Source organism: Heterocephalus glaber, unplaced genomic scaffold (genome assembly GCF_053883595.1).
Source record: "Heterocephalus glaber isolate CG9 unplaced genomic scaffold, H.glaber_assembly_v1.0 deba00001689, whole genome shotgun sequence".
Classification (NCBI taxonomy): Eukaryota; Metazoa; Chordata; class Mammalia; order Rodentia; family Bathyergidae; genus Heterocephalus; species Heterocephalus glaber.
In genome coordinates, this window is record NW_028258414.1 from 13,550,479 (window position 1) to 13,578,302 (window position 27,824).

General features: G+C 47.5%; 1 protein-coding gene across 5 annotated transcripts; it reads right to left on the reverse strand.

Moving 5' to 3' along the window:
- Window positions 1-94: 94 nt before the first annotated feature.
- Window positions 95-27,824, reverse strand: Hexa (hexosaminidase subunit alpha). Of its 5 annotated transcripts, none has more exons than XM_087198921.1 (15): window positions 27,531-27,823; window positions 22,411-22,608; window positions 22,252-22,317; window positions 20,969-21,015; window positions 20,412-20,522; window positions 18,725-18,826; window positions 17,887-18,019; window positions 16,515-16,695; window positions 15,277-15,360; window positions 15,015-15,087; window positions 13,925-14,108; window positions 13,644-13,734; window positions 12,841-12,945; window positions 11,866-11,950; window positions 95-672 (listed from the first exon to the last, which is right to left on the reverse strand). In XM_087198921.1, the coding sequence occupies exons 1-14, from the start codon at window positions 27,781-27,783 to the stop codon at window positions 11,887-11,889; spliced, it is 1,692 nt and encodes a 563-aa protein (XP_087055047.1). In that variant the 5' UTR covers window positions 27,784-27,823; the 3' UTR covers window positions 95-672; window positions 11,866-11,886. The 5 variants fall into 5 exon arrangements, with proteins under 5 accessions (XP_087055047.1, XP_087055048.1, XP_087055046.1 ...); XM_087198922.1 differs by lacking the exon at window positions 95-672 and adding an exon at window positions 8,128-9,228; XM_087198920.1 differs by lacking the exon at window positions 95-672 and adding an exon at window positions 10,206-10,984.

Below are 27,824 nucleotides of genomic sequence, written 5' to 3' on the forward strand. Positions count from 1 at the left end.
ACGGAGTCTACGCAAATGACTTGCATAATGAGGAAGCGACGGCCAATCAGAGTGAGAGTTGACCGGGCTCGGCCGGGGGCGGGAGGGGCCGGCGGGCTCACGCGCTCCTGCTCGCCATGGCAACCGGACCCTAGGCGGCCCGGTGAGAGCCGAGGGTGTGCGGGCGTGGCCGGGACCGCGGGAGGGGAAGGAGCTTCGTCATCCGTGCCGCTCGCTGTCTGCGGGAGCCGGAGCTGATCCCCTCGGCATACGCGGGCACACGCGGGCACACACACCTCCAATAGCTGGAGTGTTTTCTGCGGGGGCGGATGGGGATTCCTCTCTTCTTTCCCACTACGGTCCCTAGGATGTGGATCCTACCCCGCGCCATCCATCACGCTCCCTCAGCCTGATGCCTTCAACCCCTTCCTCACCCCTGAACCACATTCGTCTCCCCTAGACCCCTAGGAGAAAGAGTAAAGCAAGCAAACCCCTGGAGTGTTCCTTGACCACTTACTTCCTCCTCGGGAAGATGAAGGAACTTTATGTGAGCCATATTTGCTCAGCACCCGTCACGCACCAGGTGTCCGGCTCACCCCAATTCTGTACACTCAAGCGTTATCCTTCTCCAGAAAAGAGAGCTGAGGTTCCGTCGGTCGAGGAGGTGAGGACCAGACCCGCCTTTGACATTTGCTGTGCCCAGGACAAAGATAAAATGGAATTCTACATACCAGGTGTCTATTTAAAAGCTATAACTCAAATTACACTTTGTTAAATAAAATGTTTGCTGCTTAGCTTCACAGACACATTTATAAGCACAAAAATGAAAAATAGTTGTGTAAAGCTATTCTTTTTATATGACATAAAGTTGGCACAATATCAGCGCTGATGGAATCCTTTTACTCTCGAATATGAGTAGGAATCTTCTTGGTGGACCCAGGATGTTTGGACAAAGTAGCAATGCAATAAGGATAGATCATTCAGCCAGGTGTGGTGGCGCTTGTCTGTAATCCCAGCACTTGGAAAGCTGAGGCAGGAGAATCTCTGTGAGTTTGAGGCCATCCTGAACTACATAGTGAGTTCAAAGCCATGCTGAACTATACAGTGAGACCCTGCCTCAAAAATAAAAATGCTAAATGATTCATAAATTATATATTTCTTCCATAAATTTTTTCTTGCCTTTTTGTAAAAATGCAAATTGTATTCTTTTAATATTTTAACACAACTTTGTCCATCAATTCAGGAAACTGCTCAACAGCAGCAGTAGCAATTAGATTTCATGGCTTTTTTTTTTTTTTTTTTTTTTTGGTACTAGGGATTGAACTCAGGTCCTTGCGCTTGCACAGCAGGCGATGAAACCACTGAGTTAAATCTCCGGCCCAGTAGTAGCAATTAGAATCATCAGAAATTCTTACAATATTCAAATTCAATAACTATGTTTTTTTGGATTTTTGTTTGTTTTTTGAGACAGGGTTTCACTGTGCAGTTCAGGCTGGCCCAAGAGCTGGGATTACAGGCATGTGCCACCACCCCCAGCTATTTTTTTTTTTTTTTTTTTTTTGGTACCGGGGATCGAACTCTGGTCCTTGCGCTTGCACAGCAGGCAGCGAAACTACTGAGCTAAATCCCTGGCCCCATGCCCAGCTATTTTTAAAAATTATTTTTCTTCCTTTTTTAAGGGCTCTGGGGATTGAACCCATGACTTTCACACTAAGGTACATCCTCAGGCCTATTTATTTATTTTTGGTACAGGGGATTGAACTCAGGACCTTGCGCTTGGAAGGCAGGCAGCAGAACCACTGAACTAAATCCCCAGGCCCTATTTATTTATTTTTGAGATAAGGTCTCCCTAGGTAGTTCTGTTCAGGATAGCCTTGAACCCACAGCAATCCTCCTGCCTCAGCTTTCTGAGTGCTGGAATTACAGGAATCTACCACCAAGACTAGCACCTATGGCTTCGAAAAGAACCATTTTGTCTCAGGCTGGGGATTTAGCTCAGTGGCATCGTGCCTGCCTCACAAGCGCAAGGTACTGAGTTTGACTCCCATACCAGAAAAAAAAATTGTCTTAAAATGGAGTCTAAGTCAATAAATTGCCCAGGGTGGCCTTGAACTTATGATCTTCTTGCCTCAGACTCCCAGAGTGCTTGGATCACAGGTGTGCAACACCACATCCCCCTATTTTTCTCCCTTAATAAAAAGTTACTCCTTGTAATTAGTTGATTAAAATGGACTACCAGAATATTTTACTTTCATTCAGCTCTCTATATTTTTTTCTCATTGAGATTTCCTGTTTGATCCATGGGGGTTTTTGTGTTTAGTGTTTGTTTGTTTGGTACCAGGGATCAAACTCAGGACCTTGCACTTTTGAGGCAGGTGGCAGCACCACTGAGCTAAATCTCCAGCCCTGTTTTTAGTTTTTATTGCTAAATGTTTGTGGTATATAATGATTACATTCCTTTTGGTGACTTGGTACATGTATATAACACGTCTTAATTCTTTTTTCATGTCCTTCCTCCCCTCTTGCCTTCCCTTTTTCCATCTGTTTTGTTTTGTTTTGTTTGGTACTGGGGATTGAACTTGAGACTTTGCGCTTGCAAGGCAGGCACCAGAACCACTGAGCTAAATCCCCACTCCCCCCCCCTTTTTTTGAGACATGGTCTTGTTATGTAGTTCAGCCTGCTATTGAATTCAGTAAGTAGCCCAAGTTGGTCTAGAACTCATGGCAATCGTCCTGCCTCAGCCTCCCAAGTGCTGGTATTATAGATGTTCACTATCACACCCAGCTCTCCCTCTTTCTCTTGATTGTCTTCCCATTTGAGAAAGATCTACCTCCCTACTTTCTTTTTTTCTTCTTTTTTTTGGTACCGGGGATCGAACTCGGGTCCTTGCGCTTGTGCAGCAAGTGGCGAAACCACTGAGCTAAGTCCCTGGCCCTCTTTTTTTCTTCTTAAACATATATATTGCATTTTATTTTTGGTGCTGGGGATTGAACCTAGGGCCTTGTGTGTATTAGGCAAGTATATATCACTGACGTATACCCTACTTTCTATAATCTATCTTTTATTTTGCTTGTCATTTATGTTTTGGGTTTCTCATACCAGAGAAATCACGTGATATTTAAGCTTGTGTGCCTGATTAATTTCACTTGGTATTATGGTCTTGGGCCGGGGATTTAGCTCAGTGGTGCCACCACCTGCCTCGAAAGCGCAAGGTCCTGAGTTTGATCCCTGGTACCAAAAAAAATTATGGTCTCACAGTGCATCAATTTCCTACAATGATTTTAAGTTTATCCTTTATGGCAGAGTAGTACTGTAAATACCACATTGTGTGTAAATACCACATTTTCTTTATCCTTTCATCTCTTGATGGACATATAGGTTGCTTCTAAGATTTAACTATTATGAGTTGTGCTGCTATAATGATGGGTGTGTTAGGGCCGGAGATTTAGCTCAGTGGTTTTGCTGCCTGCTGCGCAAGTGCAAGGTCCCAAGTTCGATCCCCGGTACCACAAACAAAAACAAAAACAAAAAACATGGGTGTGCATGGATCACTGTAATATGATGTCTTCAACTTTTTCAGGAAGATACCTAGAAGGGGAATAGCTGGGTTGAATGGAATTTCTAGTTTTATTTTTCTGAGGAATCTCCATACTGATTTCCTAGTGGTCATACTAATGTTACATTCCCATGAACAATATAGGATTCTTTTTCCCCCATAGCCTTGCCAGCATGCATTTTTTTTCAGTATGCATTTTTATTATTGAGACAGGGTTTTGCTAGGTAGTTCAGGGTAGCCTTGAACTCACTATGTAGCCTAGGCTGGCCTCCAACTTGAGGCAAGCCTCCTGCCTCAGCCTCCCAAGTGCTATGTTGAACAGAAGTGGTGATAGTGGACATCTGTGGTGGTCGATTGATGTGTCCACTTGAGTAAGTAATGCCCAAGTAGATTGTCTCAGCATAGTTCTCGGGGGGAGACCCACTCTATGGAGGATTATTGCCAGAATAGTATAAAAAGGAGAAAAAGGATTGCTTCTATTTTCCTCAGAGGAGCTCCGGTCTTCACTTTCACCTTGGACATTGTCTCCTGGCTTCCAGTGCAGACTCTTCACTGATATGGACTCACCTGGGAGTCACTCTTTGACTGCATGCTTCAGATCCCCAGTGTGCAGACAGATCTTTTGCACTCTTTCACACCCAACTCTGTGGATGGCCATCACAAGCCAATCTGTAAGTTCTTACATACTTGTACATCTTATATCTGTTTCACTAGTAAGCACTGACTGATACAATATCCTTGTCTTGTTCCTTATTTTAGAAAGCTTTCAGTTTTACCCCATTTAATATGATGTTGGCAGTACGTTTGTCAAAAATGGCTTTTATCAGATTGAGATAAGGTCCTTCTATACCTATTTTCTTCAGTGTTTTAATCATGAATGGATGTTGGATCTTGTTAGGCTTTCTGTGTCTCGAGATGATCATGGGATTTTTGTCCTTGCACCTGTTTATGTGATGGATTATATTTTGATACTTGCATCTACTAAACCATCCTTGCATTCCTGAGATGAAGCCTACTTGGTCACAATGTGTGATCTTTTTGATGATTTATTCCATTGTTTGCCAGTATCTTGTTGAGGATTTTTGTATCTATATTCCTTTGTTTTTGTTGTTGTTGTTGGATTCTGGTCTGGTTTTGGAATCACGGTAATGGTAGCTTTCAGGACTTACTGTGGGAGTATTTCTTCCCTTTCAATTCCATTAAAGAGCCTGAGGAGTATTGGTGTTAGATCTTTCCTGAAGTTCTTGTAGAATTCAGCAGTGAATCTGCCAAGACCTGGGATTTCTTAGTTGGTAGCATTTTTATTACTGCTTCAATTTCATTGCCTATTATTGGATGATTGAGGATTATTATACCATTTTGTTTCAGTTTTGGTAATTCATTTGGTAATTCACATTCCTATTTCTTTTGAATTCTCCAATATATTGGCATACAGGCTTTTGAAGTAGTTAATAATCTTCTGAATTCTGACAGTGTCCACTGTAATTTCACCTTTTTTTTTTTTTTTTTTTTTGGTGCTGGGGATTGAATTCTGGACCTTGGCCTTGCAAGGCAGATGCTGCATTGCTCAGCTAAATCCCTGGCCCCTACCTTTTAAATTTCTAATTGAGCTGATTTGGATCTTTTCTTTTCTTTTTTTTTTCCTTTTTCATAAGATTGGATAAGGGTTTGTCTATTTTGTTTATTCTTTGATTCACTAATACTTTGTGTTTTTTTGGTCCCAATTTCATTAATTTCTGCTGTGATCATTATAATTTCCTTCCTTATACTCACTTTGGGTTTGGATTGTTCTTGTTTTTCTAGGTCCTAGAGGTGCACTGTTAGGTTATTGGGCTCATTCTATTTGGGGGGATGGTACTGGGGATCAAACTCAGGACCTTGTGCTTACAAGGCAGGCGTGGTACCACTGAGGTAAATCCCTGGGCCTCATTCTATTTTTTTGATGTGGCTATTCACAGCTAGAAACTTGCCTCTTAGAACTGCTAAGTTCTAGCATGTTTAACTTTTTTTTTTTTTTTTTTGGTACTGGGGATCAAACTCGGGTCCTTGTGCTTGCGAGGCAGGCGACGGAACCACTGGGCTAAATCCCCGACCCTAGTTCTAGCATGTTGTACTGGCATTATTTAGTTCTAAGAACTGTCATATTTTTTCCTTGATTTCTGTGGTAATCCTCTGAGTGTACTGTTTAATTTTCATGTATTTGCATAACTTCTGTGTTTTCTTTTGCCATTGATTTCTAGTTTAATTGTTCTATGATCAGATAAATGCATATCATTTCAATTCTTTCATATTTACATAACCATGCTTTATTGTCTAGTAGGTGGTCTATTTTGGAGAAAGTTTTAGGTGGTGCTGAGAAAAATGTGTATTCTGTTGTTGGGTGGAACACTCTGTAGCTATCTATTAAGTCTATTTGTTTAAAGGTTTCATCCAACTCTAATTTCTTTGTTAATTTTTTTTCATGCAGTTGATCTATTTGTGACAATGAAGTATTTTTTTTGTGTGACAATGGGGTATTGAGGTCCCCATGATAATTGTGTTTATGTTTATCTGATATTTTTATTTATTTTTTTGGTACTGGGGATCGAACTCGGGACCTTGTGCTTGCAAGGCAGGCACCGGAACCACTGAGGTAAATCCCCCGCCCCAATATTTTATGGCCAGTAGTACTTGTTTTATAAAGTTGGGTGTACAATTGCTTGGTGCATACATGTTCATTTTGTTTTTTTGGATTGTTCATTATTTTTATCTGTGGATTGTTCTTTTATCCAATATGTAATGACCTGTGCCTCTTCTGATCAGTTTTGAAATCCACTTTGTGTGAATATAAGATAACTAATATAACTGTGCCAGCTTTTTTTAGGTTCCTGTTGCATGAAATATTGTTTTTCATCCTTCAGTGTTTAGTCTATGAATCTGAGTTAAATGTTTCTTGTATACAACATACCACTGGATTTTGTTTCTTGATCCATTCTTCCAGTCTGTCTTTTTTTCTTTTTCTTTGGTACCAGGGATCAAACTCGAGTTCTTGCACTTGCACAGCAGGCAGTGAAACCACTGAGCTAAATCCCCAGCCCAATCTGTGTCTCTTAACTGGGAATTTAGGCCATTCACGTAGAAAATTATTACTAATAGGTGTTTTTGACTTATTCCTGCCACTGCCTTATTTTCCTGTTGCTGATTCTTTCTCTTCTACTTAACTGCTCACCCTACCTCATGTATTAATTCTATCAGACATTTTGTTATTGTTAACTTCATTGTCTCTTTCTAGAATATCCTTGAAAATTTTTTGCAGTGATTTGGTGGTCATGAATTTCTTCTGGTGGTCTTTATCATGGAAGTATCTTATTTCTCCATCAATTTTGATAGTTTGCAGATATATAGATATATATATATATGCAAATATATATCTACAGATATAGATATCTGCAAACTATCAAAATATATATATATATGCATAAAATTTTGGACCAACTATTAGCATAGAGTTCAGGTAGGTTTTTTTTTTTTGAGTTCAGGTACTTTTGAGTAGGTTCTCTTGTTCCCATGAAGACTGTGGCTTTTCATTTTAAATTCATCTTTGTTGCTTTGTGTGAAGGTGGAAGATTCAAAACTTGATTTCTTCCTAATTTCAGAAGTCTCCTCCCTAGTTTATAATGAAATTTTGGTATATTTTCATAATTCTATACATGTGGAAGGTTCTTTCAGGGTTACATGTTCTGTTTTATGAGGCTGTCTTTTTTTTTAAGACAATGTCTCACTATGTAGTTCAGGCTGGCCTTGAACTATGTAGTCTAGATTGGCTTCAAACTTGTGGCAAGCCTCCTGTCTTAGCCTCCCAAGTGCTAGGATTATAGGTGTGTGCCACCACACTGGACCAGGATAGTTTATTTCTGCACCAATACCAGCTGTCTTGATAACTGGACATTTATTTATTTTTGTTTTTTGGAGACAGTCTGTGTAGCTCAGGCTGGCCTCAAACTCAAGGCAATCCTCCTGCCTCAGCCTCCTGCGTGCTGGGATTACAGGGATGTGCCACCATGCCCTGTGATATAGTTTTATAATGGCTCTTGACAACTGGCATTGCCATGTTGATATTCAACACAATGAATGTTTGCACTGACCAGAGTAGTTGCTGACCATATCGTGTGTGTGTGTGTGTGTGTGTGTAATCTGGGTATGTCTGAGCATAAATGAGATTCATCAGAGGTGTGCACTGGCTGGTTATCAATTCTATTCCATGTTACAAATTTCCCTCTTCTGGAAAATTGACAGTTACTTTTTTTTTTTTTTTTTGGTACTGGGGATCGAACTCGGGATCTTGGGCTTGCAAAGCAGGCAGCGGAACCACTGAGCTAAATCCCCAGCCCTTGACAGTTACTTTTGTTCATTTATTCTTCCACTTATTTTAAGATCAGCTTCAAGTTCCAAAATTTAAAAAGTAAAATTGAATTTTCATTAGAATCATATTGAATCTACAGATAAAACATTTTTGCGGAGCTGGGGATTTAGCTCAGTGGTTCCGCCGCCTGCCTCGCAAGCGCAAGGACCCGAGTTCGATCCCAGCACCAAAAATAAATAAATAAATAAATTTTTGCGCCAGGCATGGTGGCACATACCTGTAATGTCAGCACTGGGGAGGCCGTGGCAGGAGGATCACTGCAAGTTCGAAGCCAGCTTGAATTACAGTGAGACCTTGTCTTGAAAAAAAATTTTTTTTCACATTTTTGTTTTTTTGGTACCAGGGATTAAACTCAGGACCTTGCACCTGCCAAACAGGTGCTGTGCCACCGAGCCACATCCCCAGCCCTAAACATTTTTGATAATCAGTCTTTACATTCTTGAACATGTTCTAAGTATATATATGGGGCTTCTTATGTCTTCACAGAAGTTTAATAACTTTCTCCATAAAATTCTTAAACATCTTTTCTGAGGTTTAATCCTAGGGTCATGTAATTGTCTAATCCTCTTCCATGAAGCATCCTGAGGCCTGTCTAGACTCACATAACTCAGAAATCTGGGTATATGGAGACATAGAAATGAGACAATGTTACTTCTGCTCAAGCTATTTTATTTCTTTACAGGGAATATGTACAGGTAGTGTTAGGGAATGATTATAGAGTTTGGAATACAAATCATCTTAAAGAGGAAAACTAGCATACTCTGCTGAGTGATTTGGACAATAGATTTTTTTTTCTTTTCTTTTTTTGATAGGGTCTCACTATGTATCCCAGGCCAGCCTCCAACTCACAGCAATCCTGTTACCTCAGCCTCCTCCATGCTGAGATTGTAGGTATACTCCACACACTCAGCAATGGGATAGTTTTGAAAAATTAAAATAAAGCCAGCCATAGTGGCATACACCTATAATCTCAGCACTGGGGAAGCTGAGGCAGGAGGATCGCTGGGAGTTCGAGGCCAGCCTGGGCTACACAGTGAGTTCAAGATCAGTCTGAACTATAATGAGATCCTGTTTCAAAAGAAAATTAAAATTTTAAGATGACTGGAAAACTTGAAGCAGGTGTATTTGTTAGGATCATCTCCTAAATTCAGGGTAAATTGTAAATGGATTTGAGTTACCGATAGAGTGGGCACACGTTGGTGCCGGCTGTGACAGGAAGAAATTAAAGATCATTCCTGGATTTCAGCTGCAATGGCTCGTGGAATTGTGGCACAGAAGCAGAGTGGGGAACTATGAAGAAAGAGATGATTACAAGTGTGTGCCACCACACTGGATATTCCCACATTTTCTTTATCCATTCACCTGTTGAGGGACACAGAGGCCATCTCCCAAATTTAACTATTATCAGTTGTGCTACCCCCTTAATGGAGTCAGGACAGCAGGGCTGGGAGAGGTGTTTCTAGGCTGGCTGGAGCCAGGCAACCAGTCTGGGTGCTTCCCGCCCCCTGGTGGTGCACGAAGGGCATGACGCCAACCTGGGAAGTTCTGGGCCCCACAGGGTGGGGCTGCAAATGAAGGGCCCTCCCCGGTGAAGGGGGGGTGGGGGGACACACCCCAGAGACGCAATGCTGGAGGCTGGGAACATCAGGCCTTTCCTCTAACAGTCCTGACCAGGCCACATTAACTCCTTGGGATTAAACCTAGGGCTTTGGCCTATTACATAAGCGCTAGGGCCGGGGATTTAGCTCAGTGGTGCCACCACCTGCCTCACAAGCACAAGGTCCTGAGTTTGATCCCCTGTACCAAAAAAAAAGGGCTCTGTACCCCCAGCCCTTTTGACTTTTTTTGTTTTTTGAGACAGGATCTCACTTTGTAGTTCAGGGTGGCCCTGAAGTCACTGTGTACCCCCAGGCTGGCCTCAAACTCATGGCAATCCTCCTGCCTCAGGCTCCTGAGTCCTGGGATTACAGGCTTGTGACACCACACGAGGTGGCCCCTTCTGATTTTTTTTTTTACCAGGGTTCAAACTCAGGACCTTGGACTTGTGAGGCAGGTGAGGTGCCACTGAGCTAAATCCCTGGGGCATCCCCCTTTTGATTCTTTAAGACAGGGTCTGGCTAAACTGCCCAAGTCATGATCCTCCTGCCTCAGCGTTCTGAATAGCTAGGATCACAGGTGTGCAACACCGTGCCTAGTTATTTAATGGTAAAAATAACACTGGGAAAAAACGTTTACGATAAGAGGAAGAAATCACAGAGCCTATGTGCTATAAAGCAAGTGTTTTCATGTTTATTCCTTGGTTGCCCTACAACTTCGTGTCTTCGCTATTTAACATCACTCCAAACAACAGGAACAATAGTTATGACCATAGGAAAGCAGGGGTGCAAGGGTAGCAGCATTTCTGTGGGGTCCTTGCTGGAACCACCCCACAGGCTTCTAGGTACGGGGGCAGAGGTAAGGGGGCCTACTTGAGGATACAGGTGTGGAGTCCTGGGCATGGCCAAGCATAACTTTTGCTAACCCGGTCCCTCCAGACACTGCCCAAGAGACAGGCCTGGTTTGTCACTAACCAGGTCTCCAGAGAGCATGACTGAGGGAGACAGGATGCTGCTGAAGGACCAGGTTTTCCTCATATGCCTTCTCTAAGCTTCTGAGACAAAGGCCGAGGACTTCTCCACCGTCACAGCCCCAGACCAGGAAAAAGAATGTAATAATGGCCAATGAAATATTCATTCCAGACTGATGCTGTATACCACCGTCTCAATCGCCGGGTTACATTATTGCTTCTGAACAGAAGAGCAGCAGGGGTAGTCTGGGACCACAGTGAGTCATTTCTCCCTGGAGAAAGCTGGTCGTCATTGCCCTGCTCCCAGGGCCTCTGCTGTCATGGCGTCAGCTGTGCCACCCAGACTGGGACACGTGAGGCTGACAACGGGGTAGGAGGCGGCAGAAGCTGGCTGTATTATTTCAGGTGCTCGGACCTTGGGAAGTGCTCAGGAACATTTAAAGAGTGGTTGATATGACAACCGGAAGCAGGGAGATGAACCTTTGCAAATGAGAAGGGGATATGAAATGGAGGGAAGGAGGGAAAGGGATGTAAACTGAAATAAAGTGTGTCATGTGCGCGGTCTGCCTCCCCATGATGAATGTGATCAGTGTGTACTGCAAACATGTGCTGAGGAGAATTTTTTAAATAGTGGCTGAGTGAAAGAAACAGTAGCAAAAAGGAAAAAGAATACAGTTCTAGGGGAAGGGTGTGAGTACCCATAGAGGGGCTGGAGCCTCGGCCATTGCTCAGAATTCCTTCAGACCCCTGCGATGCCCCTTCCATATACAGCAGCCTTGCAGGTAGGATTCAACAGTACAGCGACCAGGCTGAGGATGAGCGGGTGAGGAGAGACCTAGCAAAGCACAGGCTAAGGACAAGAGCACAGTACCTGCCTGGCAAGTGAGAGATCCTGAGTTCGATCCCCAGTACCAAAAAAAAAAAAAAAGAAGCAGCACAGAGACCAGGTAAGGTGCTGTAACCCCAGCACTTTTGAGGCTGAAGTAGGAAGATCACCGTGAGTTCAAGGCCAGCCTGGGCTACACAGTAAGTTCAGTGAGTGGCCAACCTGAATCACACCGAGACACCTTGTCTCAACCAAAAAGAGAGGAGCATAGAAGCTCAGGTTTCATCCCTAGACCTCAGCTTTAAAACCCTCCAGCAACTGGCCCCAAGCCTCCCTGCCAGACAAGGCAGCTCCCATAGCCTTCGGCCATTCGCTTCTTTCTTTAACACAGGTAATCCTCATTCACTAGGGAAAAGTGCCACATTGGTCTTTATTGACTGCTGGCGCCAGCGCCAGCCCCTTCTCTCCAGCCACAGGGTTCGAAGGCGAGGGGCTCTTGTCACCCAGCTGGGACGCAGTGGAAGCCAGCACCCACCTCAGTGCCAGGGTTATGGGCTCAGGTTTCCTCAAACTCCTGCTCACAGTAGCCAACACCAATGGGCTCAGCTTGGACTCCTCGCCTGCAGAGGACACAGGGGCAGGTTGAACGCCGCCTCAGACCCTGCGACACCACCTCTCCCGCACTCACGGTCCCTCCTCCACTTCCAGAACCTCAAACTGTTCCTGGATGTGATAAGGACTTGAGAGTCACCTGCAGAGACGCACTGGGGAACCCTACCTACTTCTGTCCTCCTGTCCCTACAGACGAGCCCCAAATAATGCAATCCCTTAAGAAAGAGGCAGAAGCTTGACAGGTGTCCAGAGCTCCAGATCTACACAGCTATCAGTTCTGGATTCTCCATTTTTGGTTTTTTTGAGACAGAGCCTCACTATATTGTCCAGGCTGGGCCTTGAACTCATGGCAATCCTCCTGCCTCAGCCACCTGAGGTGCTGGGTTTACAGACCTGCACCACCATGGTGGGGTACAGCCATTTATTTTTAAAATGGGAACAGGGCCAGGGATTTAGCTCAGTGGTTTTGCCGCCTGCTGCACAAGCGCAAGGACCAGAGTTCAATCCCTGGTAGAAATAAATAAATAAATAAATAAATAAATAAATAAATAAAATTAAAATTAAATAAAATGGGAATGGGCTGGGGCTATAGCTCAGTGGTAGAACACTTGCTTGGGATATAGGAAGGCCTGGGTTAAATCCCCAGCACCCCCCCCCCCCGCAAAAAGGCCTTGCAAGCACAAGGACCCGAGTTCGATCCCTAGTACCAAAATAAATAAATAAATACATACATAAATAAAATAAAATGGGGGTAAAGATGGCCTACCAAACAGGCTATGGTGTGAGCCAATGAGATAGAGCCTGTGACAGGCTGAGCCCTTGTCATTCTTCTGTCTCAGAAAGGGGGTCCCAGCCAGGCCCTGCCCCACTCCCTTGGGGAAGCCCTTGGCCTGCTCACCTCAGCAACTCACAGCGGAAGTGTGATAGGCGTTTATAGGCGAAGTCCAGGTCTGTGGTCAAGTTGCTGCTCCACAGCCTCTCAGCAACCGCACCTCCCCTGGGCCTGGAGGAAACAAGGAACGTGGCGGGTATGCGCCTCCCCAAGAGGGCGCTGGACACCCACAGTCCTTAGCATAGGTCCTGAGCCAGTTCAGGGCCAGGGCTGTGCTCTGCACTTTGCTCTGAGTGAAGCCCAACTGCAGGCAGTTCTAGGGCTCTGCTCCCTTCTGTTTAAATATGGAGGTATGGAGCTCTACCTTTGTCCTCTCCCAAAGACATGGCACAAGAGTAAGCTTTGAAAGTACCAGTAACCCAGGTTGGCCTCAAACTGTCAGCAGTCAACCTGCCTCAGCCTCCTCCTACTGAGTGCTGGGATAACAGGTGTGCGCCACCACACTGAGCTCCCAGATGGTTTTATGTAAACTCAGGACCCTGACCATGGTCAGGGAGGCTGCCAAGGGACAAAGGAGTCTTGCAGAAACTCCAGGCTCTGTCGTGGATCCTGACCAAGGCGCTGGTGTGGCCCAGGCCACCCTCTGTCCGTGACATGGAGTGACAAGTGCCACTCTACACACTCACTGGGCTGCTGGATAGCGATGCGAACCATGTGGGACCTGAGTGTCCCATGAAGGACGTGGCACTGTCCCTTCTCTCTCAGGCCCAAAGGAGGGCACTGGTCTGAAGGTGGTGGGTGGAATTGGGTCTGTATGGGAAACTGGAACCCTCAATCCCAACCCTCCAGCGCCCCCTGAAGCCCCTTACCAGAGCCTGGGCACCAGGTTTGTGCTGTCCACCCACTCGCCCCACATGCAGGCCTCTCCCCCAATAACCAGCGCCTTCTGCTCAGGAGATCCTAGGGAAAATGACAAGTTGGTGGGGGGCATGGGGCCCAGAATCCCCTTCAACCACTGCCCCTCTGAGGCCTCCTTACCAGCTGAGTCACCCACCCTACTTTCTAACCTGCTGTGTCTGCCCCAGACCCCTGCCTCCCACCCTGGGTCCTGGACGGGCTCTCTGATCAGCAAGGACAGCGCCCGTGTCACCTTCGAAGTCTAGGGGCTCTACGTTGTACATGGCCTTCCAGTCGGGGCCGTATGTGATGCGGTTCAGGTACCAGGGTGCTGACAGCAGGGCCCGGAAGCCGGCCTTGGTGACCAATTCCACCTCCTGCATGTAGGTGACAGGCTTCTCTTCCCGCCACACCTGTACGATCGTGTCAGGCCGAACCTGTCCCAAGAGGTCCCAGAGCAACAATGGCAGAGAGCTGGGGGAATTCTTGGACCTTGCTCCTGCACAAGCAACCAGGGCCAAGGGGTGAGGGCTCCCTGCTCCCCAGCAGCACAGGTGTCACTGGGCCTTGCAAGCAGTGAGCCCAGGGGCCGAGTGGCCACATGTCCAAGAAGTTTCTCATTGTGGCACAAGGAGCTGGGGTCTCCCCAGTCAACAGAGAGAAGGAGACGGTGATCCTGTTGCATGGGACCCAGAAGCCTCAAGTTGGGCAGGAAAGTCATGACAGCCTCAAAAGTCCCAAGTAATAACTGAGTCCCCAGTAATAACTATGATCAGTTTATATGGAGGGGAAAGAGAGAAAGACTCTGACACCCAAACCTGGGGCCCACACCTTGGGGCCTTTCTAAAGGGAAAAGGAGAGATGATTCTAAGTGCTCTGCTAGAGTGAGCTAGGTGTGGTGCCCCAGCACTTGGGAGGCTGAGGCAGGACGATTGCTGCGAGTTCAAGGCCAGCATGGATTACACAGTGAGTTCAAGGCCAGCCTGAACTACCTAGTGATGCCCCATCTCAAAAAACCAAAACTAGGGCTGGGGATTTAGCTCTGTGGTTTCGCCACCTGCTGCGCAAGCGCAAGGACCCGAGTTCGATCCCTGGTACCAAAAAAACAAAACAAAACAAAACTAATTACATATATAAAATAAAAGCTGGCCTGGGGATTTAGCTCAGTGGTTCCACCACCTGCCCTGCAAGCACAAGGACCCAAGTTCGATCCCTGGTAGCCACCCCCTGCCAAAAATAATAATAAAATAAAATAAAAATTAATAAAGCCAGAGGCCAGGGAGGGCAGGGAAGATAGAAGGAGGCTTCCCAAGAATTCCTTGTTTTCTCCGTCCCTGGCTCACCTTGACTTTGTTGTCAAACACCTCCTGCCACACCACGTAGCCCTTGTTGTAGGCAGAGATGATGTCCAGCAGCCTGGTGAGGACAGAAGTGGCAGGGCTCTGGGTTCAGAGGCTGGCACTGGCCTCACCCTGATCTGGCAATGCCTTCCCTGCACCTGGGACCCACCCACTGTGCACCAAGGACAGGACCCAGTGAGCCTTTGGGCCCAGGGAGTGGTCAAGCAGGGATCCCCCTAAGGAGGCAATCCCCCTGCTTCCTCACATCTGGATGTAGAAGGACTCCAGCTGCCGGAAGTCATCAAAGCCTCTCTTCTTCATGAAGGCCTGAATATCTGGGTTGGACTTCCTGAATGCCAAGAAAAAATGAAGATTAGTACTTTCTGCATCCTAAAAGCCTGCAGCCTGGGGATTAGTCCCTGGCCTCTTATAACTGCCCTTATCCTACATTACCAATAAAGAACCACTAAAAACAAAAAACAAAAAACTGGGGCTGGGGATTTAGCTCAGTGGTTCCGGCTCCTGCCACCCAAGCACAAGGTCCCCAGTACCAAAAAAAAAAAACAACAAAAAACTGCCCTTATCACCAAAAAAACCACAAAAACAAACAAACCCCAGATATGGTGGCTTACACCTGTAATCCCAGCACTTGGGAGGCTGAGGCAGGAAGATTACCATGAATTGGAGGCCAGCCTGAACTACAGAGCAAGACTCTGTCTCAGAAAACAGAACAAACCTACCCCCCACCACCACCAAATCCCCAAACCCACTGAGGAGCTCAGAAGTGCTGTCCATGGAAGGTGTGGCCAGGCCAAGCTAAGCTACATGAAGCAGTATGTTCACCACTGACAGAAGAAGAAATGGTGAATCTGGACCTGTAGTCTGAAGTCCCAACTCCAAGAAGACTGAATCTCTACTCCCTCTCTGCTCCACCTCAGGCCAAGGCACAGCCAGGAGCCCTGCACACTGGACCCCGGGTTCCCTCTCAGCTGTGCCAGCTGCTGCAGACCCCATGCCCACGGCAGTCTCCTCTTGGAGTGTCTTCCTCTGGCCAAGTCCCCAGAAAAGTCAAGCTATTTCCTCAGAGCCACAGCTGGCTCCCACTTCTGCCCCAGAACTCCTTTGGTCTCCACTGAGGGCCCCAGACTGAGGGTGCCAACTTTTTGATTTAATATTCATTAGACCCTGTCATCGCTTGAATTCTGGGCTTGATTCTTTCATCAGACTATTTTAAGCCTTCATAAGCAAGGATTCTTTTTGTCTACCCTGGATTTTTCCAAGATGATTCTGAGCTCCAAGTTAGTTTTTCTATAAATATCTCCAGGCTGTGGAAGAGCAAAAGGAGAGGACAGCCTTGCTGAAGTTAGGCAGGAGCTCCAGGTCAGCACCTTTGCTGTCGTACAGGTTATTCCCAGAGCAGGGCCTGCCAGGTGGCCCCCAGTGCACCCTCCACTTTGAGCAAGTGATTCATCAGGCTGGGGTGGGGGACCATAGGACTCATACCAGCAAGTGAAGTCCACCTCATCTCCTCCAAGGTGAAGATAAAAATCTGGGAAAACAGAGCTGATCTCCAAGAAGAATAAGCTCATGAATTCGTAAGTACTGTTGAGAATGGGATTCACAGGTCCAAAGTCACCAGAGGGCCGAGACCCAGAGTAGCAAGGAGTCAGCAACCCAGGGATACCTACGTCAAGAGGAGCCACGTGAGTGTCACAGATACAGACTTCCTGTGCAGTGCTACACATAAGGACATCAAGTCATGCAAATAAGATAATGTGTCCATAAACATCACACACATGACCAGGTGTGGTGGTGCACGCCTGTAATCTCAGCATACTGGAGGCTGAGGCAGGAGGATCACTGTGAGTTTGAGGGCAGCCTGGGCTACACAGCAAGACTTTGTCTCAAAAAACAAAAAACAAACATCACATGCTTATAGGGAGGCATGCCAGGCATACACCAGCACTGGTCACCACCTGTTTGGTCATCATCAGAGAAACACAAAGAGCCACACTCACTGACAGAGGCTGGTCACACCCAGGCGACCGCCAGCACACACTCCTGACACCCTGCTTCTAGCAGAAGTCACCCTGCTTCCAAAGGCTGCCCTCCTCCAATGGCCTTGAAGCAGAAAAGCAACCAGAGAGACTCACTGAGCCAAATTCACACAATGTTTCCACCATCACCTGGACATGGGCCCCATCATCATCCGGAAGCTCCACATTCCCTAGCCCCGGACCTGGAGCCTTCCCTCCTGAGGATGAGGCCAGGCAGCTGCCTCTTTCATCATCTTTTGTTTTTTTTTTTTGAGATAGGGTCTTGCCATGTAATTCAGGCTGGCCTCAAAACTCAGAGATCTCCTTGACTCAGTCTCCCAAGTAAGTTTCTGTTTGGGGGACTCACACCGGGGCCTGGAGTTTGTGGACTCTGACCTCTGAAGGCTACCCTGAGCTTCCTTCTTTTAGATTTTTTCCTGGGGGTCAGATTCCTTGGCACCCACTCTAGGGCATGGCAACATGGACATCTGAGACTCATGGGCACAGCCCATCAATTAACACTGAAAAGGCTTCCTTAGCAGGCCATGTCAGTGCACACCTGTGATCCCAGCACTCGGGAGGCTGAGGTAGGAGGATCTGAGACCAGCCTAGGCTACACAGCAAGTTCAAGGCCAGCTTGAACTACATGAGATCACAAAAAAGGATTGGGGCCTCCTTGGCCACAGTAGGTTCTTCCTGTCTCAATTCCTAGGCAAGAGAAGTGGGGGGAAGACATTCTGCAACCAACACTGGATACGCCACCTTCTAGAGCCAATGTCCTGAATTCCCATACCAAGGGCCACCAGCAGCCCCCCTGCAACCCCAGGGATTACTCTTACCTGGTCCCCAAGACAATGTGTGGCCAGGGGTGTCAAATTCTGCCAGCACACGGATGCCCCGCAGCCTTGCATATTCAATGATTTCCTTTACATCCTGTGCTGTGTAGATGTGGGTGACAGGGTTGTAGGACCCCTGGAAGGCACAAGATAACCTTCACAGTCATTTCCTGAACACCTAGAAGACACTCAAAATGTCCCCAAGACTCCTCAGGTATCAGAACACCTGTCCACGGCCTTTGGGAATAAGGGACTATCTTCAAGGATTTTTACCATAATTTTTGTTTTGTTTTGGTTTTTTGAGACAGGGTGTTGCTCTGTAGTCGAGGCTGGCTTCAAACTCATGCCAATCTTCCTGCCTCGGCCTCCTGATTGCTGGGATTAAAGTGTGCACCACTCTACCTGGTTTAGGATTTTTATCATAATTTCTCACAACTACTATCTTATGTGAGCATCAGATGCCAATGAGATAAACAAACCAGAATGATGTCCACTCGACAGACTCTATACAAACCAAATGAGGCCATGCCGGGAATTTAGCTCAGTGGTGCCACCGCCTGCCTCAAAAAGCTCAAGGTCCCAAGTTCAATCCCCGGTACCAAAAAAAAAAAAAGAAAAAGAAAAAGAAATCAAATGAGGCCAGGGGACACCATCTCCTGCAGGTCACAAAGCAAACTAATGGCACAGCTCAGGCCTGGATCCAAGTGCCCTAACCAGGAACCCCCTGCCCTCCCCTCCATCAGGGGTCTGGGGAGGTTGGGAGCCACCACTCTTGCCAGCAGGCCCAGGACAGGTGTGGACGAGGAGCCGTGAGCTCAGGCTGGGTGATGTGGCACCATACCTTTCTGGCGAGCTCAGGGAAGGTGATGCTGTCATATGGGAAGGAGGGGTCATCCACCAGGTGCCAGTGGAACACGTTCAGTTTGTTGTACGCCATGACATCCTGCGGCAGAGCATACCTGGTGACCTGCCTGGCACACATCCCGGTCACCCGGCTTCAGGGGAGCATTTTAGGGTCTCTGTTGCAAGAGGACTCCCTTTCTTTCCATCAGTATGTGTCTGCGGTGCACAATGACTAGACTCATCTTGGGAGGTTGGTGCACATGCGGAATGTGTCTTCATTGTTTCATCCCCTTCCCCTTTCTCCCCTATCTCTTGGCCCCCTTCCCTTTTGCAAAATTTCTATCTCTCTGTTTCCTATTATCTTATTTTGCTCTTTAATGATATTTGGGGTTTTTCACATAAGAGAAGCCATGCAATATTTAAGCTTGTATGTCTGATTTATTTGACTTAATGTTATGGTCTCACAGTGCATCCATTTTCCTACAAATGACTCAAGTTTATCTTTCTTTATAGCAGAGCAGTATTCCATTGTGTGTAAATGGCACATTTCCTTTATCCACTCATCTGTTGATGCACATATAGGCTGCTTCTAAGATTTAGCTATTATGAGTTGTGCTGCTATAAACACAAGCACGCACGGATCACCGTAACATGATGTGTTTAGGTCTTTTGGGAAGACACCTAGAAAGGTAATAGCTGGGTCAGCATCTCCTTTTTTTTTTTTGGTACCGGAGATTGAACTCGGGACCTTGCACTTGTGAGGCAGGTGATGGAACCACTGAGCTAAATCCCTGGCCCACCTCCTCTTTTTGAGATGAATTCTGGTTACACTGTGAGGGGGGCTGCAAATCCTACACTGCCCTTTTGTCTCTCTTTTTTTTCTTTGGTACTGGGGATTGAACTCAGGACCTTGCGCTTACGAGGCAGGCAAGGTGCCCCACTGAGCTAAATCCCCGGCCCTCTCTCTTTTTTATTTTCTTTCTCTTTTTTTTAATAGCCAAGGTCTTGCCATGTAGTTCAGGCTGGCCTTGAACTCACTACATATCCCAGGCTGGCCTCAAACTCACCAATTCTCCTGCCTCACCCTCCCAGTGCTGGAATTATAGGTGTGTGCCACCATGCCCAGCTCCTGTTGTCTTTCAAAGTCCCCTAATAGTCTAACAATCTAATGACCCACATTCTTCCTTCCCTTCCCATTGGGTCATGTGGCTGGTAACACAGTTGCCCATAACTCATAAAATCCCAGAAGCCCAGGCCGATATTCCTGTCAATTCCTTTGGTCCCACAGAGGAGCAAAGGGAAAGGCGAGCACATAACCTGGATCAGCCACCATCACATAAGCCTGCACATCAAACTCAAAAGACAGCCGGGACAACACATCTTCCTGTGACCACATCCTGACTAAGCTGACTTAGTTCCGCCTGGGGAGAGAGGCTACTTCACCAAACCATCTCTGTTTCCCTGGGGGCAGCTTGAACATTGGCCCATAGTAACTGGTGGTGTATATTTAAATTGCTGTTTGTCTGTGTGTTTGTAGACAGGGTCTCCCTATGTAGTTCAGGCTGGGCTTGAACCCAGTGGCCCAGAGTTACAGATATACCTTCTCCTCTTTAGGAAGATGTAACTTCATTGACCCCTGGCCCATCCCCCAGAACCAGTGTGCAGAAGGCCCTGAGGCCGGGTACCAGTGTGTCCAGGATGCTGGACAGTGGCAGGTAGTGGCGAGATGTATCCAGCAGCAAGCCCCGGTGGGGGAAGCGCGGGAAGTCCTCAATGGTCGTCTTGTTGATGAAGAACTGTTCGGACCAAACACCGACTAGGTCAGGACTCACAGGAGCTTACCAGGGGCTGGGGAAGGAGGAGAACTCTGCCAGGATCCCTGCAAAGCTGGTCTCTCTGTGACCATTCCCGGTCCCATCCTCTACCTCAAAGGACATCATCAGCCACCCACCAGGGGGAGAGTGTCCCAGGCCGGCCAAATACAATGCTCCGGCAGCCCAGGAACTATGGGCCTCCCTGTTGGCAGGTTCTGTTCCTCAAAGCTGTGTGGCATCAAGGCCACTGCCAAATGATGCAGAGCCATGTTCCAGTCAAGACCCCAAATCTCCCAGGCCAGCCTCCATCTGTGTCTCCTCCCACCCTCTTGCTGGGTCAGCCAAGGCCATCAGGCCCCATCTAAAACAGAACAGGACTCCCAGGGTCTCCACATTTTCCTGGCCCCCTTCTGAAGGACTGCACTCACCGTGCCCTCCGCAGAGGTCCACACAAGCTGGCTGAACGTCTCCAGACCTGCAGAGCAGGGAGAGACAGTGAGGACTGGGGAGTAGAAACAAGAAGGATCCAACTGGGCGTGGTGGGGTGGGGGTGGAATCCCAGCATTCCGGAGGCTGAGGCTGGAGGATCCCTGCAGGCCAAGGCCAGCCTGGGTTACATAGTGAGTTCAAGGGCGGCCTGGACTACATATCAAGACCTTGTCTCAAAAATAACAAAATGGGGGCTGGGGATTTAGCTCAGTGGTTTTGCCACCTGCTGCGCAAGCGCAAGGATCCAAGTTTGATCCCTGGTGCCAAAAACAAAAAAACAAAAAAAAACAAAAATGGGAGGCTGGGGATTTGGCTTAGTGGTGCTGCCCCTGCCTCACAAGTGCAAGGTCCTGAGTTCGATTTCCAGTACCACACACAAAAAATTTTAAAACCAAGATCAGGAATTCTGTGAAAATTCCCCTCACCAGCATAGATTTTAGAAAAAATTGTAAACATACTTGTTTAAATAAATAAGTAAATATAAATGTTTTTTTCCAGTGCTGAAGACCAAACTCAAGGCCTTTGCCCTAAGCTGCAGCCCAGCCCTTTTTATTTTGAGGCAGGGTCTTGCTGAGTTGCCCAGGTTGGCCTCAAGCCTGCAATCCTCCTGCCTCAGCCTCTTGAGTAGCTGGGATTACAGGAATGCACCACTGTAGTTTGGCTAAGTCTTTATACAGGGACCAAATACCTTTCCAGTAAAACCACCTCTAGGCTAGTAACCTTATTTTCTTCAGAAATGACATAGTTCTACGTATTTTACTACAATTTACATTTTTTTTTTTTTGGTACCAGGGATCAAACTTGGGACCTTCATGAGGCAGGCGGCAAAACCACTGAGCTAAACTCTCGGCCCCAGTTTTTTTTTTTTTTTGAGACAAGGTCTCACTATGTAGCCCACGCTGGCCTTGAACTCACAGAGATCCACCTGCTTCAGCATCCCCAGTGCTAAGATTACAGGTCTGCGCTACCACACCCAGCTTTAGTTTTCCTTTTTAGACCCTTTCCACTCATGTGTCTTAAGTGACAGCCAAGCAGGCAGTGCTGTGACAGTGCCACCCTGCCAGCTGCTGTCCTGTGAAGACTGCCTGTCCACCTCCAGGCACAGCTCAAGGACTCAGGAAATGGACATCCCAAGTGGTGTCCATGAAGAAAGCCACCTTAGACGGGAGCACTTGCCCCCTGCCCCTGCCAATGCCAATCTCCCCCTTTCAGCCCACGGTACCTCGGAGGGCTCCCCAGATGGTGTCCGCAGTCAGCAGACACTGGTCATCGTCTATGGTCAGGGTGTCTGAAATGACCAAAGTGACCCCATCTTGTTAAGGCTTTTCTAGCTGACTGTAGAGCAGATACTCTCTGTGAACACTTGCAGGGTGGTACTTACAGTTCTCCAAGGACTCCAACGTGGGAAACTCATTACATTCTGCGGTGGCCACAGTGACAACCAACATGTCCTTTGACTCATGGTGTTGTCCTGCAAGGACAATGTAAACTTGGCGTGATCGATCTGCCTCCAGGAGCCACAGGCAAAACCAAGGCTTGCCACGAGGATCCCCAGCCGTGGTCCCTTGGGCACACTGCACTGGAAGGGATGGCAGGAAGCAGCATTCGCCCTGGGCGCTGGTCCTGCCTGGTCACGATCACCTTTCCTTCTGTTTGCACCTCTGTCCCTGTCACCCGCCCTGGCCGGTGTAACCAGGGCTCTGGCCTTGCCAACTGTCCCAAGCTCCAAGATCCCAGGAGCTGCTTCTCCTCCAGGGACACTTGGGATGCTGCTACTCAGACCCTCAGCTGCACGTGAGCTGCCAACAAACTGTGCCAGGGCTTGGTCGCCAAACAGGAAGTTTACAATACCAAAATGTACAAGGATTATGTCATAGTAAATACGGTCTAGATCTGACATTTTTCCCATAACCAGATCTTCTTGATGAAGAGGACACTTCTAAATCCCAGTGCCTATGCTTTTGTTTGCTTGTTTTCTCAGGCAGGGTCTCACTTTTTAGTTCAGTTTGGCTTGAACTCACTATGTAGCTCAGGTTGGTCTCAGACTTGCAGCAATCCTCCTGCCTTAATCTCCCAAGTGCTGAGATTTATAGACATGTCCCACCATGCCTGGCATGAATACCGTTTTTGTTTTTGTTTTTTGGTACCAGGGATCGAACTCAGGTCCTTCTGCTTGTGCAGCAGGCGGGCGAAACAAGAGCTAAATCCCCAGCTTGAATACCAGCTAGTGGTTCATGCCTATAAACCCAGACTAGGGAGGCCAAGGCATGAGGATCACCATGAGTTCACGGCCAGCCTGGGCTACACAGTGAGTTCAAGATCAGCCTGAACTACATAGCAAGACCCTGTCTCAAAAACAAAACAAAACAACACTCACACAAAAAATACATCTCATCCCCTTTCTGCTGCCTTATCCCCCTGCCAGCCCCACGCATCCTGGAGTCCCAGCAGTACTGTGTGGAGAGCTCATCCGAGTCTCTATAGGCAGAAACTAAAGAGGGCCAAAGTCATGGCTTCCTGTTAATCCCCTGGGGCTCAGGCTGCCTGCCTTTAAAATTTTTTACTTAATTATGTGCAGTACTAGGGATTGAACTCCTGGCCTTCACACTGAACTACATCCCAGCCCTTATTAAATTTTTTACTTTGAGGGCTGGGGATGTAGCTCAGTAGTTCCGCCGCCTGCCTTGCAAGCGGAAGGACCTGAGTTCGATCCCCGGTACCAAAAAAAAAAATTTTTTTTACTGAGAGGGTCATTAAGTTGCCCAGGCAGGGCTTAGTCTTTCAATCCTCCTGCCTTGGCCTCCTGAGGGCTGGAATTGCAGGTGTGTACCACCATGCCCTTCGTATTTTTTTCCTTTTCTTTTTTTTCTTTTTGGTACCAGGGATTGAACTCAGGACCTCAAGCTTGCCAGGCAGGTGCTCTGCTGCTGAGCTAAATCCCTGGCCCATATTTTTCTTTTCTTAAAACACAGCTCATTCCTTCCCCCAGGGGCAGGATGTCCCAGACTCCTCTGCAGATCTGACGGACACCAGAACAGTGCCCCCAAAAGGCTCCTTGTCCAGCTACAGCACTGATCTAAGTACAGTTGGTGGCTCAGCCAGCTTGGGCTGATAATTAAGTTCCAGGCGTGGCTGCTGCTCAAATAAGCTGGAGAGGGCAGGGCAGGTCTGGGGGAGCAGGCAAATCAGGAAGGACACTGGGTCACCCAAGAGGAAGTAAACACTGGGCTCCCACCTCTGCGCTGCCACTGTGCCCAGTGCCTAGGACAGCAGGAAGCAGGTGGGGCCCAGGGCTGAGGGGTGGAAGCCCAGGTGGCCTGTTCTGCCCGAAAACTCATGGCACAGGTGGCAAGGCTCAGCAGGAAATTCCACAGCCTCCAGTGCCGGGAGCACCCACAGAAAGGTGGGCTGGGAATCAGGAGAGGCCGGTCTGGGTCTGGTTCTGGTTCTACTGCTGTCAACAATGGCAGTGTGGGACCAGGTTCTGCTGCTAATCCCTCCTGACGCACACACACGTAACACATTCCAGGGTCCCACTCCCTCTGCAGCTCACTGCTCGTGTCCCTTTGTCCACACCTGGTCTTTTCTTTGGGCTCACTCAAAAGCCTGTATTTTTTTTTTTTTAATAAAAAAGCATACACCAGGGTGGGGGATTTAGTTAAAAGAGTACCAAGCATGGTGGCACACGCCTATAATCCCAGCAATTGGAGGCTGAAGGAGAAGAGTCCCCTAGAGTTCAAAGCCTTTGGGCTACATAGTAAAACCTTGTCTCAAAAAACAATACTTCTGGCATTAAAAATAGATGCAACCAGGGCCGGGGATTTAGCTGAGTGGTTCCGCCACCTGCCTTTCAATCCCAAGGACCCGAGTTCGATCCCCGGTACCAAAAAAAAAAAAAAGAAAGAATAGATGCAACAGGGCTGGGGATTTAGCTCAGTGGTTCAGCCACCTGCCTCGGAATCCCAAGGTCCGGAGTTTGATCCCCGATACCAAAATAAAAAAAGAACAGATGCAACAAAAGGCAGAAATACTACTGGAATCTGGTAACAGCAGGGTGGGGAATAAAACACATCCACAATCTGAGTGCTAATGAACAAGCAATTAGATTTTAGCAATTATTACTCAAATTAATTAATGTGAAAATATGATCAGAGCTTAATCCTACCAGCGGTTGGTAATTTTCTAGATCTCTCATCAGCCTGACAAAGATAATTACTAGCACACCCCAAGACTGCACCTGGAAAAGATCAGAACCTCGGTGGATAAACAGACCTGCCACTCCTACCCCATGACTTCGGGCATGGAGCTTCACTGTGGCCCTCAGGATGACAGTGCCCTGGAGGAGCTGTAATGACACCCAAAGGCTACAGGGAACACGGGGCGCCCAGGGATCAGATATCGCTCCTTCCCTGCCCTGTTCTACTTCCTTTTCCTAACCAGTCAGCTTTGCCACTGTGTGGAGGAGCTGGAGTTGCCCAGGGCAGGGTGCCTGGTCTTCAGGACCCTCTCAGAGGAGCCTGAAGCCTCCACTGCTGTGATGTCACCTGCATAAATGACAGGCGACACCCAACGTAGGAAAGGTACATGGGCTTCAACTCTTCACCTCCCTCAGTCTGGGGCAGCAGTCCCAGTCAGTCAAAAGAACAAAGCCACTAGGGGTGGGATCAAAAAATATAGTGTGTGAGTGCCGGGGATTTAGCTCAGTGGTTCCGCTGCCTGCCTCGCAAGCACAAGGTCCTGAGTTTGATCCCCATACCAAAAAAAAAAAAAAAAATACAGCGTGTGTTTCAATTTTTAAAAAATTATTAAATTATTATCAATTTAAAAAATTATTACAGCACCGGGTGTGGTGGTGCACACCTGTAATCCCAGCACTCAGGAGGCTGAGGCAGGAGGATCACCATGAGTTCAAGGTTAGCCTGGGCTACATAGTGAGTTCAAGGCCAATATGAACTACATAGTAAGACCCTACCTCCAAAAAAAAAAAAAAAAAGATTACAATAAAAGAGATATTCAGCACTTGGGAGTCTGAGGCAAGAGGATCACTGCAAATTCAAGGCCAGCCTGGGTTGGTAAATAGTAAATTCAAGTAATAGTAAATTCAAAGCCAATCTGAACTATATAGTGATACCCTGTCTCAAAAAACAAAAACAAAAAACAAAAAAAACGTAAAAGATATTGCCATTAATCCCTTTCAAAACCTTCCTCCTTTCTTCAAACACACTTATCCTATTGTTTTTGCCACTTTCAGAAGCAGCTCTGGAAGTCCTCTTTCCTGAGTATCTTTACTTGTGCTGTTCCAGCTGCCTTAGTATCCTGAATTAGCTCAAAATGATTCCCTTTCATGGTCATTTTGACAATGGGGAAGAACCAGAACTTGGATGGCACCAGAGCCAATGAATAAGGTGGACAGGGACACAGCATCATGTTTTTATGAGCTTGGTCCCCTATTTTACTTTTAAAATCACCAACTTTTCCCTTCTATTGTAGCCCTTTCATAGATTAAAGAGGCATTCATAACTGTTTTCTTATCCTCAGAAATGCCTGAAATGTAAGCAGCTTTACTTAAAAAAAAAAAGTGGGGCTGGGGAGTTAGCTCAGTGGTTCTGCTGCCTGACTCGAAAGCGCAAGGTCCCGAGTTTGATCCCTGGTACCAAAAAAAAAAAAAAAGTGGCAACAATACTTTAGAAATTAGGCAATTTGTCTGAGGCCACATGCTGGGCTTTGTGGTACGTGCCTGCAGGCTAAAGCAGGAGGCTTGCCGGAGTTCAAGGCCAGCTTGGGCTACACAGTAAGTTTCAGGCCAGGCTGAACTACATGGTCAGACCCCGTTTTTTTAAAAAACACCTAAATAAATACATACATAAAACCGTAAGCTGGCTAGCAACAAGTTTTCTGCAGGAATACACCTTGTCCTTCCTTACCTGGGCAAAGAGGTTAAAGTGCACCAGTGGCTCTCATGTGATCCTCTCTTTTTCCGGAAATCACATAATTCTGCTTCAAATTTGAAACTTGAAAGGCAAGGCGGTCCTAAATAGAATACTGTAAACAATTCCTGTTGTTTTGTTTTGCTTTGTTTTTGGTACCAGGAATCGAACTAGGACCTTGCTTTCTTGTTGTTTCTTGAGGCAGGCTTTTACCATGTGGTCCGTCCTGCCTCTGCCTTGCCATTCAGTACCATAGTTACGTGCCACCACTTCCTGTTCTTCTCTCTCTTTTTTTTTTTTGGTACCTGGGATCGAACTCAGGACCTTGAGCTTTCGAGGCAGGCGGCAGAACCACTGAGCTAAATCCCCGACCCCCTCTTAACTCTTTAATGATCTTAAAAATAGACAAAAACTCTGGAAAGCGAACGTGGGGACGGACCCCAGCTGCCCTTGGCCCAGAGGCGGCTGGGGACTGCGGGATGGAGGAGGCCGGGGACAACTGGGGACGGCTTGGGGACAGGGCTGGGAACCGCTATGGACTGGACTGGGACTCGGGCGGGGCGGGACGACTCACCCGAGAGGCTGGGCGGCGGCCAGGGCCCGGCCCCGAAGAGCAGGCGGCGGTAGCGCGCGAAGGCGGCGTCCAGGACATCGCAGCCGGGCTGCGCGGCGGAGCCTGCGTGGTGGCGGAAGGCGAAGGCGGCGGGGCCCAGGCAGTAGCGGCGAGGCGAGCCCTGCACGGAGCGCGGCCAGGGCCATAGCGCCGCCGCCACCCCGCACAGCGCCGCCAACAGCAGCAGCCGCAGTCCGAGCGCGCCGCCAGCCATGGAGCTCGCGGGCCACAGCGGTCAGGTGACGCAATCGGGTG

Excerpts from the sequence above, each read along its gene's own strand:
- Hexa (XM_087198921.1), bottom strand. The coding sequence starts at position 27,783 with ATGGCTGGCGGCGCGCTCGGACTGCGGCTGCTGCTGTTGGCGGCGCTG. Across the intron at positions 18,827-20,411 it reads CCAGCATCCTGGACACACTG|GATGTCATGGCGTACAACAA; the intron begins GTACCCGGCCTC and ends GCTCTGCCGCAG. Across the intron at positions 13,735-13,924 it reads AGAGCCCCTAGACTTCGAAG|GATCTCCTGAGCAGAAGGCG; the intron begins GTGACACGGGCG and ends CATTTTCCCTAG.